Here is a 22,780-nt window from a genome sequence, read left to right as displayed (position 1 = left end):
CCTAGGACAGTTACAAAAGGTCACATTCTTATGGTAGGGGGCGAGGGGTGCTGCTACATATCTGGTCCCCCTCCCCTTTTTGGATTTGGTAGTACTTTCCTTCATTCCCCCATTTGTTTTTTGGGAAGTTCTAATCATGGAACTTCTGGCTCTATGTATTCATTCTCATGGCTATCATCCAGGCGGAGAGACTGGTAATGCTGTCTGAGCATTAACACTTGTACAGCACTTACTTTCTCCTGGATGAAGATGACTATACGGTTGAAAATGCAGGGCCCAAAGGTATGGTTATTAAGTCTCAAGAGGAAATGGGGTGCCAGGAGGCCTGCCCAGTCGTTTCACATTCCCATTGCTTACAATAGAAATTTTTTTATCCCCCTGCATCTGTTGGCCTGGCTTCTCGTTCTCCCGTCCCGGGGACAGATATAGAACTCCATTTGTCGCATCCGGGGCTGGGCGGGCGAGTTGCCACAGCCAGGGGCGTCTGCAACGTACTGGCCTTGGGATGTGGAGCCTTGGGTAAGCGAGCGCTTTGCTAAATGGTGATCAAGGCTCGATGGAACCTCTTTAAAGGTCTCATCGGGGATATCCTAATTATCTAGCCCTGCTATTAAGGCGCAAATATCTGGGGTGAGGGACGGCCACCAGGTCCAAGGAGGGTCCTCTTTTGTAGTACTCCATACTACATCACCAGTCTGAGAGAGAACCTGCCAGGTTAACCTCTGGGGGGCATGGGGATTGGGACCAGAGCTACTTATCACCAGGAGTTGTATCAGCAGGAGCAGGGCTACTGCGGCAGATGCGGAGCTTGAGGGGGTTGTCCGTCTTTTCCACTTTCCACTCGGAGTCTGGCGGCGGTGCTGGTTTGACATGAGACGCGTGGATCCAGGCTGCGATGCCATCAACTTTTACTGCGGTTGGGGTTGTGAGCAGTACTAGGTATGGTCTTTTCCACCGTGGTTCAAGGTTGGCTGTCCGGTGGCGCCGGATGTACACCGAATTTTTAACCTGGAACTGGTGAGGTATTTGCAGATCTCCGGGCTTGTAGGCCTTGATCAGCCGGCTCCACACCTCCTTTTGCACAGTTTCAAGGGCTTTTAATCTGGTGTATAGAGATTGAGAAGAGTGAGATTCTGGGGAAGGGAGGTGCTGCATGGCAACGAGCGGGGGGTGAGCTCCATATAGGATTTCAAAGGGGGTCAGCTTGAGAGTACTAGGGGTGTTGCACATACGGAACAGGGCAAAGGGAAGGAGGACTGTCCAGTCAGTAATGCCAGTCTTTAAGGATAATTTAGTCATGGCCTCTTTTAGGGTTCTATTCATCCTCTCTACCTGCCCTGAGCTCTGGGGCCGATAAGCATAATGTAATTTTTATTCAAGTCCCAGGATTTTGGCCAAACCCTGACTAACCTGGGCAACGAAAGTGGGATCGTTGGGCGGCACCTGTGGCTCAGCGGGTAGGGCGCCGGTCCCATATGCCGGAGGTGGCGGGTTCAAACCCAGCCCCAGCCAAAAAAAAAAAAAAGAAAAGAAAAGAAAGTGGGATTGTTGTTGGATCCGATTACTTTGGGTAGCCCAAATCTTGGAAAAATCTTTTTTAATATTATTTTGGCCACAACTTGAGCAGTCTCTCTCTTTGTAGGAAAAGCTTCGACTCATCCTGAGAAAGTGTCTATGAACACTAGCAAGTACTTGTATCCGTACTTAGCCGGCTTAATCTCTGTAAAATCTGTTTTCCAGTAGCTTCCAGGGCGATCCCCTCAGAGTTGTTTTCCCTGAGGTAGTGTGCTAGGCTGGGTGTTTACTAATTGGCAAGGTCTGCACTCTTTTACAGCTGCATCAATGAGCTTACTTAATTCTATAATATAGTATGGAGAGGACTGAACAATGGTTTTTAGATGCTTGGGGCCCAGATGGGTTAATTTATGAAGTTGCCTGAGAAAGGTGATTGCCTGCTCCTCAGGATGTTTTTCCCTTCCGGGGTTTCTCGGATCTCCTCTGGGGATTGTAGGTGGAGGCCTAATCTGTCCATCCTCTTGAGATCCCGCTCCAAATATTTAAAGTTTTTGATAAGGGGGGGTGCTATTTCTTTAAGGCTAGGCCTTAAAGTGTTTTCATATAGCGGTAGGATGTTGAGTCCTTGAGCCGCCTGCTTAGCTTCTTGGTCGGCTCTTTGGTTTCCCTTGGCAACTCTGGAACCCCCTTTCTGATGTCCAGGGCAGTGGATTATGGCCACTCTCTTAGGGAGGTGAACAGCCTCCAGTAGACTTAGGATTTCTTCCCTGTGTTTAATTTTTTTTCCTGCTGAAGTCAACAGTCCTCGCTGTCTGTAAATGGCCCCATGGACATGGGCTGTAGCAAAAGCATACCTGCTATCAGTGTATATGTTAACTTTTTTTTCTTCTGCCAAACATAAGGCCTGGGTCAAGGCGACCAGCTCGGCCTTCTGGGCCGACGTCCCTTCAGGCAGACTACTTGCCCAGATGGTCTGCTTATTGTCCACCACCGCCGCCCTGGCCACCCTTTTACCTTCTATTATGGAGCTGCTCTCATCAGTGAACCAGGTTAATTGGGCATCCGGCAGGGGCTGATCACAGAGGTCCCTCCGAGTTCCAGTCTCCTCAGCCAGTACTTCTTGGCATGTGTGTAATACATTCTCCCGGACAGAGGTATCAGGTAGTAGGGTAGCCGGGTTGAGGATGACAGGCGGGCTAAACTGGACTCTGTCTCTATTTAATAGGAGACTCTGGTAGTGTGTCATGCGGGCATTGGACAGCCACCGATCAGGGGGCTGTCTGATGATGCTTTCTAAAGCATGGGAGGCAATGACTGTCAACTTCTGCCCCATAGTCAATTTGTCTGCATCTTTTACCAGTACCGCCACTGCCGCCACAGACTTCAGACAGGCTGGCCAACCACCAGCGATGGGGTCTAATTTCTTGGAGAGGTATGCTACTGGTCTATTCCATGACCCTAAAGGCTGCGTCAGCACCCCTCGGGCCACTCCTCTCTTTTCATCTACGTCTAGGACGAAGGGCTTTGTTACATCTAGTAGAGCCAGGGCCGGGGCTGATAATAATGCCTTTTTAATGTTGTCAAAGGCCCGCTGTTGGCTGGCACCCTACTCGAAGGGAGTGCTTTCCTTGGTCAAAGGGTAGAGGGGGGCTGCCAGAGTAGTAAACCCCGGTATTCATAAGCGGCAGACTCCCGCAGTCCCTAAGAATTCTCGCACCTGGCGGGGCAAGCGGGGAACTGGAATCTGAGTCACAGTATGCTTCCTGGCTTCTGTTAACCATCTCTGCCCTCCTCTTAGGGTGTAACCCAGGTACGTTATCTTTTTCTGGCAGATCTGGGTTTTCTTGGTGGAGGCTCGATATTCTAAGCGGGCTAGCTCTTCCAGTAACAGTTCTGTGCCCCGATGGCACTCTTTCTTTGTCGTTCCAGCTAGTAGTAAGTCATCTACATATTGTAGGAGCGTTACCTGAGGGTGGCTGGCGTGAAAGTGAGCTAGGTCTTGGTGGAGGGCTTCATTAAAGATGGTTGGGGAGTTCTTGAACTCCTGTGGAAGTCGGGTCCATGTCAATTGCCCCGTCATTCCAGAGTCCGGGTCTCTCCATTCAAATGCGAAGATGTTCTGGCTAGAGGAGTGTAGTCGGAGGCAGAAGAAGGCATCCTTCAAATCCAGGACAGTGTACCAGATATGGTCCGGAGGGAGAGAGCTTAACAGATTATAAGGGTTAGGCATGGTGGGGTGGATGTCTTATGCCTGCTTCTTTACTTCTCTCAAGTCCTGCACAGGGCGATAGTCTCCTGTGCCGGGTTTCTTGACGGGTAATAAGGGGGTGTTCCACGGTGACTGGCACTTTACTAGTATGCCCAGCTGTAGGAGACGCTGAATGTGAGGCCTAATCCCTTCCCGAGCTTCCCTAGTTATAGGATACTGGCGCACTGCCACAGGAGTGGAAGTAGCTTTGAGTTCTATGACTATAGGCAGCCTTTCTGCGGCCAGTCCCATTCCGGCAGTTTCGGCCCATGCCCTGGGATATTTTTCTAGCCAGTCATGTATGAGACTAGTCCCTTTCTCCCATTGCTTTTTAAAGAGTCTATGTTCATCCTCCAAACGCATGGTCAGGGCTGTTACTCTTTTATTCTGGGTTACCTCTGGGCCATTAGGAGTGAAAGTGATCTGGGCTTCCATTTTGGTGAGTAAATCTCTCCCAAGGAGGGGCGCAGGGCACTCAGGGATAATTAAGAATGAGTGGGTTACTCGTCCCACTCCCAGATCTACTGATCTTCGGGTAGTCCATGAGTACTTCTGATGCCCTGTGGCCTCTACAACCCAGGATTTTTTCTTGGAGACGGGTCCTGATGGTTCGAGTAGGACTGAGTGTTGAGCTCTGGTGTCTACTAGGAACTTAACTGGCTTCCCCTCTACCTTAAGTATTATCCTAGGCTCGGGGAGGGGTTCCGAGCCCCATCCCTGCTAATCTTTTTGTTTCTCTAATGCCAGTACTTTCTTCCTTTTTTTAGGACATTCCCTGGCCCAGTGCCCCTTTTCCTTACAGTAGGCACATTGGTCCTTATCTACGGGACGCGGTTGCCCAGGCTACCTGACTTCTTAGTTCTACCTTGGGTCTGTTCCTGGCTCTTCTCCCCTACTACTGCGGCCAAAATCCGTGTTAAGTTTTTCTCCTGTCTTCGGTCTCTCTTATTTTCCCTTTCTTCTCTCTCTTTCTCCTTTCTCTGCTCTTTTTCTTTCTCAGTTTCTCTTTTATGGTACATTTTCTCAGCTTTCTTAACTAAATCCTGCAAGGTATAGTCCTGCAATCCTTCAATCCTCTGCAGCTTTCTTTTAATGTCTACAGCTGACTGCCCTATGAAAGTCATAGCCACGGAAGCCCTCTGTCCTTCAGAGGCAGGGTCAAATGGGGTGTAGCGCCTAAAAGCTTCCATTAGGCGCTCAAGAAACACTGAGGGGGGTTCCGTGGCCTCCTGTATTACTTCTCTTACCTTAGCCAAATTTGTGGGGCGTCTTGCCGCTCCACGGAGGCCAGCCACTAGAGCCTGGCGATAGACTGTCAGTCGCTCCCTACCTTCTGCCGTGTTGAAGTCCCAGTCAGGTCTGGAGAGGGGAAAGGTAGCCTCGATGATGTTGGGGAGCTGGGTAGGACGCCCGTCCGCCCTGAGTACATTCTTCCTAGCTTCTAGTAAAATCTTCTCCCTCTCTTCAGTAGTGAAGAGAGTCTGTATGAGCTGCTGGCAGTCATCCCATGTGGGCTGATGAGAGAACATCAGGGACTCTACCAGCCCAGTCAGGCATTGGGGGTCTTCTGAAAAAGGGGGGTGATTAGTTTTCCAGTTATACAGGTCTGCAGAAGAAAATGGCCAGTACTGGAGGGGCTGGAGAGGAGGTGGTCCCTCATCTGTTGCCACCAGCGGGGGGCCGTATGCCCTCAGGGGCAGGGCAATAGTAGTGTCGGGAGACATTCCTCCCCGGCGGTGACTCCTGGTACTTTGTGCGGGCCCCAGTGAAGGTTCCCCCGGGGGTGCAGAGGGGGCAATCGCCGGATCCGGCGATGCTGGTTCTCCCTGCCCCCTGACAGGAGCCAAGGCGGGAGGGTATGGGGGAGGAGGGGGCGGAGGGTTGAGGAGAAGATGATCAGTCTGAATTTCTGGGTAGATCTTCTTAGGGGGGTTCTCCCCCTTTTCTGGAACCGGAAGATTGGACAGTGAGCACCCGAGGATTAGACGGGGGCCTGGATTTGGCAGTCCACGGCTGAACCCAGGGGGGCGGAATCTGCACCAGGTCCTGCCAGACTATGATGTAAGACTGTTGATCCGGATGGGCTCCCGGTCCTCTCTGAAAAACAATCTCTTTGATAGCAAAAATAAGAGATAAGTCAAAGGTTCCTCCTGAGGGCCAGCCGACGTTAAAAGTGGGCCACTCTGAGGAGCAGAAAGTCTGCCATGGGCCTTTTTTAACCTCTACTGACAGGTCACGACCTCTTCTCTTTACTTCAGTCCAATGATCTAGAGTTAAACTCGATGATGTTGGGGAGCTGGGTAGGACGCCTGTCCGCCCTGAGTACATTCTTCCTAGCTTCTAGTAAAATCTTCTCCCTCTCTTCAGTAGTGAAGAGAGTCTGTATGAGCTGCTGGCAGTCATCCCATGTGGGCTGATGAGAGAACATCAGGGACTCTACCAGCCCAGTCAGGCATTGGGGGTCTTCTGAAAAAGGGGGGGTTGTCACAGTCTGTCCCATTGTCAGTAGATATGTCAGAAACACAAATAACAGGAATAACAGAAATATTACAGATACAAGGATCTACCTACTATACTTGGTCCCTCACAAGCCTACAACAGAATCAGACGGGCACGTTTCCCGTAATTTTTGATCGAACAACCGGACTCGATCAGTGCCCTTACAGCAGGAGACAACCAGGTGTCGCTGGTTCTCCTCAGTTCCTGGGGCGTCCCCTAGGATTTCAGCCTGTGGTCCTCCGGGCATGTCTACCGACCACTGTCCGGCCACTCTCACGAGGTGCCGAACGGCTGCGAAATCGAAAGCGCGCACACAAAGTTAAACAAAGGACTGAAGACACAGACCAGACAGTTTTCGGGGTACCCCTTTCTTACCTCCAAGGTCGACTCTGCAGGTGAGGGGTGGTCGTCAAATCCCAGACGAGCCCCCAAATGAAAGACTTGGGGCAGGACCCCCAACTCTGCCCTGAGCGATGACGACCCCAATCAACCGCAAGAGACAGCGCTTGATGCAAACAGCAAGAGGATTTTATTCCAGCATGCTGGGTCTTGACTCGCGACTCTTTTAGGAGCCGAGGAGTCAAGCCCTGAACAGCAGTTTTTACAAGCTTATAAAGGCAAAAACCACAAAGTAGGGAGGAGTAGCAGACATAGCAGGGGCTTTAGGGAGGGGTAGCAGACATAGCAGGGGCTTTAGGGAGGGGTAGCAGACATAGGGGCTTTTCCAGATAAGAAGAACTCTGGTTCATTACTCATCTGTCTTAAGACAAGATCAGCAGTTAAACATTTGCTTAGCTTTTTTCTTTCAGAAGCAGTTACCGGTTATCTGCTTCAGCTCGGGGCTATTTCCTAGGACAGTTACAAAAGGTCACATTCTTATGGTAAGGGGCGAGGGGTGCTGCTACATATCTGGTCCCCCTCCCCTTTTTGGATTTGGTAGTACTTTCCTTCAACAGCAACCTCCAACTCCTGGGCTTAAGCAATTCTCTTGCCTCAGCCTCCCGAGTAGCTGGGACTACAGGCGCCCGCCACAACGCCCGGCTATTTTTTGTTTGCAGTTCAGCCGGGGCCGGTTTGAACCCGCCACCCTCGGTATATGGGGTCGGCGCCTTACTGACTGAGCCACAGGTGCCGCCCAAACTTAATTTATTATTAAAAGAAGTGGTCAAGCCACAGTATGACTCTAACCTATAAACATAATTGTATTCATATGCTACTGAGGACCTCCTGACTTCTGAGCAACCTGAGGCTGGGGCAGTCCCAGGCACTGCTTCTAAACGTCCCTCCTACCAACTTCATCCTAGCAGTGAAAGAGAGCACAGGGAGTATACATGGAAGTCTCTGACACCTGGGGCCATCTAAGTGGCTCTATCTCTCATAAGTCATGTTTGCTAAATACTTTTAATTTTAAGAAGGTCTTCTCTGGGTAGGAAGCACCCCTTTTATAATGATTTACTACAGATAATTAGTTTGTTGGACCTCAGCGAGGTGACGTATTTTCCCCTTCAACTTCAATCTACTGTGACTCTTATCACCCCTCAGCACACATATCACAAATTATGTGAAAATACAATTAGTAAAAAATACCACAAAGCGCGTGTTAACATCAGATGGGCAGGCTCCCTGTGCAGTCAGGCACTGCTTCCTGCACGGGTATGTTCCAATAAAGGCATCGGTCGGCCCTTCGGCCATTGTGCAAACATCATGGGGTGTCCTTACACAGCTGGGTAATGTAGTCTGTGCACCCCTGGAACATACCCAGTGTAGCCTACTGCTCTGAGGCTACAAACCATCCAGCATGTTACATACTGAATACTGTAGACAGGTGTAAAACATTGTCAAGTATTTGTGCATCTAAACACCGAAAGCGTACAGTAAAAATACAGCATTACAGTCTGGTCTGTCATTGATCAAAATGTCGTAATATGGCACATGTCCACGTATACAGAGAATTCTGTGTAAACTTTTCCTGTAAACAACCTATTCCTGTCACAACCTATCCGCTTTGTTCCTTTTCTTCAGTATGGCTATTTCTATGGGTAGCTTCTCTCTTCACTTGCCAGGATTCTGCTCCATCAGCTGAGCCCTGGTGTGTGCTAGCACCACCTCCCTGGTCCTAGACTGCGCCTTCTTCTTGAGCTCCAAGAAGGAAACATCACATAGAAATGGGGTCCTGACTAAGGCTGCTCTCCACTTGAGACACCCATCAGCCCAGAGCCTTCCCTGATGTTATCAGAGGAAAGGCAACAATGATTTTTTTTTTTCTAGAAACCATCACTTTGTTTCTTTTTCATGTTTCTTATCTCCCAGGATGTTACTTCCTGGGCCCAGGGGTCCACTCATTCCTTCAACTCCAGCCACTGTCTCCAGACAACTGACTGACTGTACTTACTGTGCTAGTAACATGCTGTTATAAAGCATGCATATTTGGTTTTTCCTGTTTTTTAAAACCAAACTATTTTGCTATAAATAATCCAAGTATACATTAAGCTGACAGGGGACTTTGGAATTTTTCCTCCTTGTTTTGTTCAGTATTTAAACACATTGTTTCTAGAAGCAGTTCATAGTCAACACAAACATTTGGTTGCTAAGCAATCTAGATATTTGCATTTTTTTATGAGGTTCATACTTCTGCAATATAGGACTGAAAAATCAGAGCTACCAGATTATATACCACAAAGTAAAAGAATTTAGGTACTTTTGAAAGATTTTGTACATTCTATTTTGGTGTTATAATTATAGATTTACTATGTTTACATAATAAAGTAATCTTTTAATTTCTGAAATAAAATTAATTTTTAAAATAGTGCTCTTGATTGTATAAGGCCATTTTCCTGTCATTTATTTTCTTACATTTCTTTCTCGCCCATATAAAGCATAAATACTCCAGCATTTCAAAAGTACTCGACTTCTTTGGAACCCAGAATTGGTCATTTTATGAAACAACTTTAAAATTGTTTCTTGTAGACATATAGGAAAGAGACAGAGATACAAAACAAGTTCAGAGACTATTTCACATTAAGTTACTGCAGTTGAACGGACAGGGAAAGCTGTAATGCACAGACAGGCAAATTTCTTATTGAGGAAAGGAAACGCTTTGTGTATTTGAAAATATTCACAGGTAGACAATCTAGGCCAGCAAAGCAGCCCAGAAAAGCAGCAAAAGATTGTGAGCCTCACAACTGCCTCAATGTCAGAAGTCACAGAGAGCTCACTGGGGTCCTCGGCTCTTTCCTGTTGTGTCACGTCTACAGGGCACTCTTATTATCTTACAAGGTGTTTAATGTTTACCGTCGTACATGAGCTTTTCTTTATAGTTCTCCACCTCTGTCACTGCTTTCTGAAGTTTTAACCCAAGTGCCTCTACTTGACTCTGTAAATCTGAAATGACACAATGTATTCATCTGATTAGTACATTTCAAGCATCCAGATATTTTCTTATAGTGAACCATATTCTCTCTCTCTCTCTTTTTTTTTTTTTTTTTTTTTAATTTTTTTTTAATTTTTTTTTTTTTTTTTTTTATTGTTGGGGATTCATTGAGGGTACAATAAGCCAGTTACACTGATTGCAATTGTTAGGTAAAGTCCCTCTTGCATCATGTCTTGCCCCCATAAAGTGTGACACACACTAAGGCCCCACCCCCCTCCCTCCATCCCTCTTTCTGCTTCCCCCCCATGACCTTAATTGTCATTAATCGTCCTCATATCAAGATTGAGTACATAGGATTCATGCTTCTCCATTCTTGTGATGCTTTACTAAGAATAATGTCTTCCACTTCCATCCAGGTTAATACGAAGGATGTAAAGTCTAAGACCAAGGCTCACTTTGTCACCCTGGGTAGAGTACATGCCATGGTGTCATAGCTAGAGCAACCTCACACTTGCCAAGGCAAGTGATCCACTTGCCTCAGCCTCCTGAGTAGCTGGGGCTACAGGTGCCCAGCACAACGCCCAGCTAGTTTTATAGACAGCATCTCGCCCTTGCTCAGGAGCTGGTCTTGAACTCCTGAGCTCAGGCAATCTGCCCGCCTCGGTCTCCCAGAGTGCTAGGATTACAGGCCTGAGCCGCCATTCCCAGCCAAGTAAACCATATACTTTGAAAGTTGGCACTCAGCTCCTAGAGTAATGCAGCTGTTCATTCCACGCTGTCCATATGACCACGTGCAACTCGTTGTCAACTACCCGGTTCTCCCCAGCCTAACCCACAGGATTAATGGGTTTCGATAGACATGATTTGTTGGCCTCTTTCTGCCCCTACCATCATGCTGCCTTTCAAACAGCTACCCTGTTTTCCCAAAAATAAGACAGTGTCTTATTTTAAGGTGTGCTCCCAAAGATGCGCTAGGTCTTATTTTCAGGGGACATCTTATCTTTCCTATAAGTAGGTCTTATTTTCGGAGGATGTCTTATTTTCGGGGAAACAGGGTAGTAGGCTACATTTTACTAATGTTCTCAAAGGGAATTTATGCAGCCAACCCACATATGCATCTCTGATCACGTGGCTAACGTCTGAAACTCTTGATTGCCTGAGCTCACTCTGCAGTCTAGAACTGAGAAGCATTGCTGAGTCCTCTTGGCAGAACTGAAACAGACAAATCATGTGCCAGGCTCACAGTACAGAATTGTTTTTAACCCTGGGCAGCATCTACGGGCACTTTTATGACTTTCAAAGCCAAGCGAATACAAGCAGGAAATTGGCTTCCACAGTCTTGAACTGGGGAATTCAAACAGTATTTGAGGAAGATGATCCCAGCATCTGTCTCTAACGTGTGGGGAGGCAGAACCGGAACTAAAGCAGAAAGAACGCATGGTTTGCCCCCCCGAGTCCTGCCCTTGGCCTGCGTATGGAGACTGATCTGGACCCCAGCACCAAGGAGTGGGTTTCTGTTTCCACAGGCACAGCCAAAAGCTTCCAACACGCGCTCTGAAGAATGAGGAGGGGAGGCAGGTGATGCCGGCTCGTGGCGTTCTGTGACCAGGCACTGTGCAGAGGGCTCTCTCCTCTAACATTTCATTTGTAGTCACAGCTTCCACAGAACACAGGTACACATTTTATTTTTATAGGCGAACCCCTACAGATCAGGGTAATTGAATGACCAAAGGTCACTCAGCTCATGAGAAGTGATCCTGATCCCAAAGTCCTTCTCTGATCATCAACACACTGATGCTTGAAAAACAAAAGCTGCAAGGGGACACAGTACAGTGCACAGAAGTGTGGGTAGAAGACTACCAGTCTGTCACCACATTCCCAGAATCTTGACAGAGATATACTTAAGACAAATGGAAAGTATTACTTTACATGAAATGTGTAGTGAACTCATGGTATTTTAAACTTCAAAAGGTGGTTTAGGTTTTAATTTTTGAAAGTCTAAACATTAATACAATTGATAAAAGATCTTAAGACAAATACACTGTCTTTGCCACTGATTGGATAAGACTGACATCCGAGGGGATGATTCCACCTTCCTATTCTGTGCCCGTTGGTGCTTTTGTCAGGATGTGGTCCTCAACCAGATGAAGCTGGGCTGTGAGCCTATTGGATATAGTTTATGTTCTTACTTCTAAATGTTGCTATAGTTTAAAGGAAGAATTATTATCTTAAAAATAAACTAAAGAATTGGTACTTGATATGTGAGTTATTTAATTACTTCTCAATTACTTGAGAATTAGCAGAATACTAGACAGCAAAAATGGCAGCTAATTCACAGCCTGTTTTTATGCAGTGAAAATTATTCTTAGACTCATGTTTGAATATATATGTGCATCATAGTTCCAGAATTTATGAGGCATAAAGTAAAATCAACTATGCATTCACAACCCAATTCGAGAAGATAGAAAAACCTATTCTACTTTCTAGTAGAGCTCTCTCACCCTATTGGCCTAAATCTCCTTTCTTCCTATTTCAACATAAACATAGATAGCTTAGCTTTTCATTCATAGCTTCTCATTCAAATTACTTCCTCCAAGATTATTTACTATATATTTACAGCATCTCTGAGTAAAAGGGGGAAAATAAATCATGTTTTATTTTCAAAAACAGGAACCTCTGAAGGCTGTCTCATGAAGTAAACAAACCAAAAGTACAAGTAATAAATAAACCATTTTATATAATGAGAACATACCACTGCGACTTGAGGAAGAAAGATTCATCATAAATAAACCATAATGTAAAAAGCCCACCAGGGTATAACCAGGAGTGATTAATATATTTTAATGGCTGTTTTTTTTTTAATGTTTGTTATGTTTTCTCTTACCAAGAAGTGTTAAGGGTTATTTTTTTTAAAAGCACAGGATATATCTTTGCTGCTCTGAATGAAGGATAAGCATCCTGGTTTATTATAGGTTCTGGTAGACTTGGAGGGTCTTTTTGTTTTCAGAAGCAGCGTGCCCAGTTCCTGTCCTTAATAAATAAAGAGACATAGTTAGGATAGGCAGCAAAGAGATTAAGCCACCTGCACGAAACAGCTCCTTCAGTTTCTGAGGCAAGGAGTTCTTAAATAAGTGTATTGTTCTGCACTGTGCTTCTCTATAGTTAAATAAATTCAACTTCAATTTTCTGTTATTCAGCATGACATTGGATGATGAGGCAAAAGGCCCTAAATGCCTACAAAAAGAAAGCAGGCATTGGCTTTAAACACCGTGCAGATGTAAGGCAGAACCCATGGAAACAATCCAAAATTGACAACAGCAAATTCTACTGTGCGACAGTGCTCTTTGCAGATATTAAATAAGAAGCAAATGATTTTAAATGAACGAGACAAAAAGAACCTCTCAGCCTCTCTTCATACAGAGCCAGCTGCTTGCTGGATAGCATTACGTAGGCATCAGATTTGGGGTAATTAGACATTTAAGAGAATCTTGTCATTCTGGAAGGTTTCTAGCAATGACAGATATAAAAGGTATTCATAGTTAGCTATTTTATAGGATGATACAAAACTTTATAGACACATGGAGCAGATATTAAGTTAGCATAATGTTTTAGAAAACAATGAATTAAAGCCATGTAGTGGAAAGATATTGCAAGAGTAAAACTTCCTGGATAAAGAAAACACCAAAAATTTTAAGAATTGGTTCAAAGTACCACATGGAGGAAAAGGACTCCAGGTTGAAGTAGCAGAATGCAAGTAGAAGCAGGCAGAAGACTGGGCACCCAGAGGTCAGAGGAAATTTATTTTTAATGAGATTTTGAAGGCTGTATTTATTTTATTTTATTAATTTTATTTTATTTTATTTATTTTATTTTAAATTGTAGAGATCATTAATGACAAGGATGAACAAAACTCAGCACTTAACACCCTAAGATAGAGGTGCCAGGCTGAGCTCTAAAGCTGGATTACCCGACTCCGGGTTCTGCTTCTATGACTGGCAGCACCAGGTTCCTCCTGCACAGGACTGTTCTGAGGTTAAATCACTTAATCTAGGTGAGGAAGGGGAACAGCAGGCACAGAGGGAGCACTGCGCCCCTCCCCCACCTCCCACTGTTGGGTGGTGTGAATGCCCCTCCCCCACTTAAATAAATTGCAATTAAGTGCCTCCTTTGGCCTTGGTGAATGATAAATTAATAATTTAAATAACAAATCAATAACTCTAAATTAAAGTTTGTTTCATTTTTTCACCATTTAAAATTATTTAGGTAGATGTTAGGTAGTTAGTCATGTGGCTGAAAATGTAAGATTTATGATCAGATATAACTGATCTGAATGAATAAAATCAGTCTGCTGCATTAGATATAATTTATACACAATCTACTATCATATGATAATTTGATGAGATCTTAGTCCTTTACAAAACTAATATCTCATTTAAAATTTTATAATAATCCATCACAGAAGAAACCTTTGCACATGGAAATATGTACACTAATAATGGAAGTTCTTTAGTGAGTATCTGCTATGTCAATTTCTTTTCTTTTTTTTTTTTTTGTAGAGACAGAGTCTCACTTTATGGCCCTCGGTAGAGTGCCGTGGCCTCACACAGCTCACAGCAACCTCCAACTCCTGGGCTTAAGCGATTCTCTTGGCCTCAGCCTCCGGAGTAGCTGGGACTACAGGCGCCCGCCACAACCCCGGCTATTTTTTGGTTGCAGTTTGGCCGGGGCCGGATTTGAACCTGCCACCCTCGGTATATGGGGCCGGCGCCTTACCGACTGAGCCACAGGCACCGCCCTGCTATGTCAATTTCAATTAACATATTTTAACTTTAACAAAGACCTTATAAAGCTCAGATGATGATACAGCCACTTCCAGAATTCATTTCATTTTAGGGTTTATATTTCAGTGGTTTGAGTGACATCTATTTTGAAACAAGTATTCTTGAAGTGCATTTAACACTGCCAGAAGGGACTGAAATAACAACTGGAGATTTGTATAAATCAGATGCTAGAACAGGTGTGGATATACAGTATAAAAGATGCAAAAAAAAAAAAAAAGTGATTCATTACAGATGTAGTTACATTAAAACATTTGTGTGATAAAAGAAAACAGAGTTAATAACAAAGTAAATGAATAAATGGAAGATAGGCACGTTTAGACCTAAAAATATGTAAGACATTTCTCAATGGGTTACATAACCATATAAACATGAACTTCCTTTAATGAATCTGTGCATTCCGTGACTAGAATGCTTAGAGATTCCTGCACGCAGGAGTAACTGGTGCAAAACAATGAAGAGATAAAAGTGTGTCCACGCGGAGCACTGACTCTTCTTTCTGCACCCTTCTCTCTGTGCTGGGTTGGAATGAAATAGGCCAAAGACAAATTCTTGGACAGAGTATTTTCATGCCATAAAACTACTCTGAACTGATTGCCTTCTACACATCTACAATTATATAATACAAAAGTAAAAAGTGCGAAAAGAAACAATTTTTAAAATAATTTTAAGACCAAAGAGATTCTAAAACAATACAGTTAATGTAAAGAAATAGCTATGAGGATATTTATCAGAACGTCATTTGGACAGAAAAAGCAGTGAAAATAAGTGTCCAACAATGGGGTAAGATAAAATAGCTTATGATTCATGCAAACAACAGAATACCACGAATATTTTTGCAATGGAAAGATTTCATAATAGTGGGAATGGGAGTGGGTAGAGATTATAAAAACTCTTTTATCTTATTTTTATAAAAAATATATACTTAAGGCCAGGCATGGGTTGGGGGGGGAATCTGCCTATAATCTCAGCACTTTGGAGAACTGAGGAAGGAGGATTGCTTGAGGTCAGGAGTTTGAGACCACCCTTGGCAACATAGCAGGACCCTGTTTCTATAAAAAATAAAATTACACTGATTAAGCTGGTATGGTGGTCCTACCTACTTAGGAGTCTGAGGCAGGAGAACAGCTTGAGCCAAGGAGTTTGAGGTTGCAGTGAGCTGTGAATGTACCACTGCACTTCAGCCTGGGTGACAGGGTAGGACCATGTTTCCAATATATATGTTTATATATATATTTTATGTATATATGGCCTATAATCTCTTATATATATTCATATATATTATATATAGGCGTGTATACACACACACACACACACATAAAGTCTAGGAAGATATACCTTAAATGTTTATAACTCTATCTGATGTTGGAGTTTCCTAATCAGTAGTAAACATGACTTATCTTGGTAAAGAAAAACCCCAAAGTTACATTAAAGCAGCCTAACACTAACCCATGTAACATGTAATGTACCGCCTCGTAACCCACCGATGGTTTCTGTAACCCATCATCAGGGGTCTACTTTCCTTTGAACCTCTTCTGCCATTGCCATATAGAAACCTGCATTTTCTACCAGCCACATTGGACGTGGCTTGGTGTAGCAGCTCACTTTGAAGTATGATTAGTGATAATAGGATGTGTGCTCTGACGCTCGCAGGCCATGGCAATTGCAGGTGAAGAGCTCCAGTTTGGGTAGCACAAGTCTGGAGTCCTGTTCCATGTCTGCTGATTAGATGCTGTGTGACTTTGAGGACATGTCTCTATTCCTCTGGCCTCAATAATCTCATTTATAAAGTGGAGATGATAAAAGTGCTTCCCCCGGAGGGTGGCTGCACTGTGCCTGGCAGATGCTTCCTGCAAGTGAGCTGTCGCTTCCCCTGTAGGTGGAGGAGGAAATCTACCTGGATGCATGAGAGTGATATATATTTTTTAATGATGTAAGGACAGTATTAGCAATTAGCCAGTGGCAGACTGATGCTGGAGATGCTGGCAAGAGGTAAGAGACACTGGACAAGGGGGTGGGAGGGTGGGGAGAGGAGGTAACTTAGTTTCCATTAGGACAGGGTCACTATTGCTCATGCTACTGGCCCGTGCCTGGGGATGATCTGTGAATGTCTATGTTGTGTGCCTGAGGGTGGTGGTCCATGTGTGAACAAGCTCCCACGTGTGTAGGCAGGAGTGTGCCCAGGTTGGCGGTAGAGAAGCTGCACACTAAAGCCCCCTCCTCCAGCCCCACCCCTGCTCAGCGGGAGTCGCCCTTCCTGCAGAAGCTTCACAGGATGGAGGAGACAGATCATCTACCACATTTGTTCCTGAGAAAGCCTAGTGTTAGTCATATGATAGATGCCTAATTAAAATGCTGAGCGACATAAGTTGGTGATGGGTGTTTGAACAAGCAGGAGAAGAGAAGAACTTGCCCTGGGGGACAGTGGATGGGTTCACATTATGCCACAGTGTAAATGGGAGAAAGAATGGAAGGTGCTAATCTGTCTGACAGGTGGATTTAGGGAATGAGGCAAAGGATGGCGCCCATAGGATGAAAAAAGAAATTATATTATCTACTATATTATCATAGACTTGGAGTATATTTTGGAAGATTGGAAATTTTGATTTTTTCCTATAACTAACACTGTTCCACCCCATGATAATGAGTGCATTCTTTTTCTAATGCTCATTGTCAAATAATGGAGGGAAAAAATCGCATGTGAAGCCTTAATATTCTGGGAAAAAGACTTTGTAGTTTTTTTTTTTTTTTTTGGCCGGGGCTGGGTTTGAACCCGCCACCTCCGGCATATGGGACCAGCGCCCTACTCACTGAGCCACAGGCGCCGCCCGACTTTGTAGTTTTTTAAGCTGCCATCAATGTTGCTATCATAGAAGTATTAAGTTAAAATTTATCACCAAGGCTATAAGGGTCACGGTGTAGTCAAAGAAAAGCCCAGAAAGTGGTACGACTAAGATCTAGCCTTAGAAGATCTAGGAACGCAACACTGGAGGTGAAGATAGAGGAGAAAAGTTGCAACGCCACTGGTGAAAAAAATGACAGAGAATAAACCCAAATTAGAGATATCTCAAAGGAGAGAAAAGTGTCTCAGAAGGGAGACATCTACTCTGAGAAGTGACACCTATCACTTCGTCAAAGAAAAAGTTCTCTAAGATTCGAACATTCATGAAATGGGGATAACAAATAAAATAGTGGGACTCTCTAGATGTAAATTCAAAGCAAGGAAACAAAGATTTTTTTTTTTTTTGAGACAGAGTCTCACTTTGTCACCCTCAGTAGAGTGCTATAGTGTTGTAGCTTACAGAAACCTCAAACTCTTGGGCTCAAGTGATCTTCTTGCCTAGCCTCCCAAGCAGCTAGGATTATAGACACCTGGAATAATGCCCAGCTACTTTTATTTATTTATTTTTTTCTTCTTCTTTTTTATTTTATTGTTAAATCATAGCTGTGTACATTAGTGCAATCAAGGGGTACTATGTGCTGGTTTCATATACAATCTGAAACATTCTCATCAAACTGTTCAACGTAGCCTTCATGTCATTTTCTTAGTTATTGTAGGTAGACATTTGTATTCTGCCTTTAGTAAGTTTTGCCTGTACTCATTCTAAGATGCACTATAGGTGTGGCCCCACCTATTACCCTCCCTCCACCCTAACCTCCCCACTCCATTCCCCTTCCTTGGCCCTTTCCTCATAGTCTTGTGCTATAGTCGGGTTATGCCTTCATGTGAAAGGTATAATTTAGCTTCATAGTAGGGCTGAGTACATTGGATATTTTTTCTTCCATTCGTGAGATACTTTGCTAAAAAGAATATGTTCCAGCTTCATCCATGTAAACATGAAAGAGGTAAAGTCTCCATCTTTCTTTAAGGCTGCATAATATTCCATGGTAGACATGTACCACAATTTGCTAGTCCATTCGTGGGTCGATGGGCACTTGGGCTTCTTCCATGACTTAGCAATTATGAATTGGGCTGCAACAAACATTCTGGTACAGATGTCTTTGTTATATTGTGATTTTTGGTCTTCTGGGTATAAACCTAGTAAAGGAATTATAGGATCGAAAGGCAGGTCTATTTTTAGGTCTCTAAGTATTCTCCAAACATCCTTCCAGAAGGAACGTATTAGTGTGCATTCCCACCAACAGTGTAGAAGTGTGCCCTTTCCTCCATATCCACGCCAACATCTCTGGTTTTGGGATTTTGTTATGTGGGCTACTTTTACTGGGGTTAGGTGATATCTCAAAGTAGTTTTGATTTGCATTTCTCTGATGATTAAGAATGATGAGCTTTTTTTCAAGTGTTTCTAGATCGTGAGTCAGTCTTCTTTAGAGAATTTTCTCTTCAAGTCCCTTGCCCACCCTGAGATGGGGTCACATGTTCTTTTCTTGCTAATACGTTTGAGTTCTCTGTGGATTCTGGTTATTAGACCTTTATCAGAGGTATAACCTGCAAATATTTTCTCCCATTCTGAGGGCTGTCTGCTTACTTTACTTACTATGTTCTTGGCTGTGCAGAAGCTTTTTAGTTTGGTCAGGTCCCAGTAGTGTATTTTTGATACTGCTTCAATTGCCTGGGGAGTCCTCCTCATAAAATATTCACCCAGGCCGATTCCTTCAAGAGTTTTCCCTGCACTTTCTTCAAGTATTTTTATGGTTTCATGTCTTAACTTTAAATCTTTTATCCAGTGAGTCTATCTTAGTTAATGGTGAAAGGTGTGGGTCCAGTTGCAATCTTCTACAGTTTGCCAGCCAGTTCAACCAGCACCATTTGTTAAATAGGGAATCTTTTCCCCACTGAATGTTTTTAATTGGCTTGTCAAAGACCAAATAACGATAAGTAGCTGGATTCATCTCTTGGTTCTCTATTCTGTTCCAGACATCTACTTCTCTGGTTTTGTGCCAATACCATGCTGTTTTGATCACTATCGATTTATAGTACAGTCTCAGGTCTGGTAGCGTGATACCTCCTGCTGTGTTTTTATTGCTGAGTAATGTTTTGGCTATTCGAGGTTTTTTCTGATTCCATATAAAACGAAGTATTATTTTTTCAAGATCTTTAAAATATAACAATGGATCATTAATAGGAATTGCATTAAAATTATATATTGCTTTGGGTATTATAGACATTTTAACAATGTTGACTCTTCCCAGCCATGAGCATGGTTTGTTTTTCCATTTGTTAACATCTTTGACTATTTCTCTTCTTCTTTTTTTTTTTTTGTAGAGATAGAGTCTCACTTTATGGCCCTTGGTAGAGTGCCATGGCCTCACACAGCTCACAGCAACCTCCAGTTCTTGGGCTTAAGTGATTCTCTTGCCTCAGCCTCCCGAGTAGCTGGGACTACAGGCGTCCACCACAACGCCCAGCTATTTTTTGGTTGCAGTTTTTGGCCAGGGCCGGGTTTGAATCCGCCACCCTCGGTATATGGGGCTGGCGCCTTACCGACTGAGGGCTATTTCTTTTCTTAAAGTTTCATAGTTCTCCTTGTAGAGATTTTTCACGTCCTTTGTTAGGTATCCTCCCAAATATTTCATCTTCTTTGGCACTACTGTGAAAGGAATAGAGTCCTTGACTGTTTTTGCGGCTTGGTTATTACTGATATATATAAAGGCTACAGATTTATGTGTGTTGATTTTGTAGCCTGAGACATTGCTGTATTCCTTGATCATTTCTAAAAGTTTTGTAGTAGAATCCCTAATGTTTTCCAGATATACAATCATATCATCTTCTGACCCTATGTGGATACCCTTGATCGCCTTTTCTTCCCTAATTGCAATGGCTAAAACTTCCATTACAATGTTAAAGAGAAATGGAGACAATGAGCAACCTTGCCTGGTTCCTGATCTAAGTGGAAATGATTTCAATTTAACTCCATTCAATACGATATTGGCTGTGGGTTTGCTGTAGATGGCCTCTGTTAGTTTAAGAAATGTCCCTTCTATACCAATTTTCTTAAGTGTTCTGATCATGAAGAAATGCTGGATATTATCAAAAGCTTTTTATACATCAATTGAAAGAATCATATGTTCCTTATTTTTTAGTTTGTTTATGTGCTGAATTACATTTATAGATTTATGTATATTGAACCAGCCTTGAGACCCTGGGATGAATCCCACTTGGTCATGGTGTATAATTTTTTTGATGTGCTGTTGGATTCTGTTTGTTAAGATCTTATTGAGTATTTTAGCATCAATATTCATTAGTGATATTGGTCTTTAATTTTCTTTTCTTGTTGGATCTTTCCCTAGTTTGGGGATCAAGGTGATGTTTGCTTTGTAGAATGTGATGGGTAATATTCCTTCTTTTTCTATATTTTGGAAGAGGTTTAGTAATATAGGTACTGGTTCCTCTTTAAAGGTTTAGTAGATTTCTGATGTAAAGCCATCTAGTCCCTGGGCTTTTCTTTTTAGGGAGATTTTGTATAGTTGATGCTATTTCAGAACTTGATATAGGCCTGTTCAACATTTCCACTTCATTCTGGCTAAGTCTTGGTAGGTGGCGTACTTCCAGGTATTGGTCAATTTCTTTCAGATTTTCATATTTCTGAGAGTAGAGTTTCTTGTAGTATTCGTTAAGGATTTTTCGAATTTCTGAGGTGTCTGTTGTTATTTCATCGTTACTATGTCTGATTGATGAAATTAGAGATTTTGCTCTTTTTTTCCTGCTTAAATTGGCCAAAGGTTTACCTATTTTATTGATCTTTTCAAAAAACCAACTTTTGGATTTATTGATCTGTTGTATAATTCTTTTGTTTTCAATTTCATTTAGTTCTGCTCTGATTTTGGTTATTTCTTTTCTTCTGCTGGGTTTGGGGTTGGAGTGTTTTTCCTTCTCCAGTTGCTTGAGATGTCCCATTAAGTTATTAATTTCCTCTCTTTCCGTTTTCTTGAGGAAGGTTTGCAGTGCTATAAATTTCCCTCTTAGGACTGCCTTTGCAGTATCCCAGAGGTTCTGGTAATTTGTGTCTTGATTGTTGTTTTGTTCCAAAAATTGGGTGATTTCCTTCTTAATTTTGTCTATAATTCATCTATCCTTCAGCATAAGGTTGTTTAGCTTCCATGTTTTTGTATGGGTATGCAGGTTCCTGTTGTTATTGAGTTCAACTTTTATTTCATGATGGTCTGAGAAGATGCAAGGAATAATTTCTATTTTTTTAAATTTGCTGAGGTTAGATTTGTGGCCTAGGATGTGGTCGATTTTGGAGTATGTTCTGTGGGCTGATGAGAAGAATGTGTATTCAGTTTTGTTGGGATGAAATGTTCTGTAGATGTCTGTTAAGTCCAGATGTTGAATGTTTAAGTTTAAATCGAAAATTTCTTTGCTTAGCTTCTTTTTGGAGGATCTATCCAGCACTGCTAAAGGGGTGTTAAAATCTCCAACTACTATGGAACTGGAGGAAATCAAGTTGTTAATGTCTGTTAGAGTTTCTCTTATAAATTGACGTGCGTTCTAGTTGGGTGCATAAATATTAATAATTGAAATCTCATCATATTGAATATTGCCTTTAACAAATATGAAGTGTCCATCCTTATCCTTCCTTATTTCAGTTGGATTAAAGCCTATTGCGTCTGTGAATAGGATTGCAATGCCTGCTTTTTTCTGCTTTCCATTTGCCTGGAGTATAGATGACCATCCCTGCACCTCGAGTCTAAATTTGTCTTTTAATGTAAGATGCAATTCTTGTATTCAGTAGATATCTGGCTTGAGTTTTTGTATCCAGTCAGCCAACCTGTGCCTCTTAGAGGACAATTTAAACCATTCACATTAATTGAGAATATTGATAAGCCTTTTGAGAGTCCGGTGGACATTTTTAATCCTTTTGCAACTGTGGAAGTTGGAATTTCATGAAAATTTTCTGTGTGGGTTTACTTTTGTGGTAGAGGATTATGTTGGTCTTTATGGAGGATAGGTCTGAGAATATCCTGGAGAGCTGGTTTAGTTATGGCAAATTTTTTCAACATGTGAATGTCATTAAAGTATTTAATTTCTCCATCATAAATGAAACTCAGTTTAGCTGGGTACAGGATCCTGGGTTGAAAGATATTTTGTTTTATGAGATCAAAAGTCAATGACCATCGTCTTCTAGCTTGAAAGGTTTCAGCAGGGAGATCTGCAGGTATTCTAATATTCTTCCCCTTGTAGGTGATGGTTTTCTTTCATCTGGCTGCTTTCAGAATTTTCTCCTTCATATTAACTTGAGTGAAGTTGATTATGATGTGTCTGGGATGTCTTATTTGGGTTGAGTCATGCTGGAGTTCTGAAACCGTCTGCTATCTGAATTTCAGAATCTCTTGGTCGTCTGGAAAGTT

General features: G+C 43.0%; 1 protein-coding gene across 1 annotated transcript in view; it reads right to left on the bottom strand.

The window, feature by feature from the left end:
• Nucleotides 1-22,780, bottom strand: part of LEKR1 (leucine, glutamate and lysine rich 1) — a 198,848-nt gene that overhangs the window by 63,915 nt on the left and 112,153 nt on the right. The window contains exon 6 of the mRNA XM_053600166.1: nt 9,562-9,643. Within this exon, the coding sequence (XP_053456141.1) occupies nt 9,562-9,643 (82 nt within the window). The remainder of the gene's footprint in view (nt 1-9,561; nt 9,644-22,780) is intronic.

This window comes from Nycticebus coucang, chromosome 8 (genome assembly GCF_027406575.1).
Source record: "Nycticebus coucang isolate mNycCou1 chromosome 8, mNycCou1.pri, whole genome shotgun sequence".
Taxonomy (NCBI): domain Eukaryota; kingdom Metazoa; phylum Chordata; class Mammalia; order Primates; family Lorisidae; genus Nycticebus; species Nycticebus coucang.
This window is presented reverse-complemented; position numbering and strand designations above follow the sequence as displayed.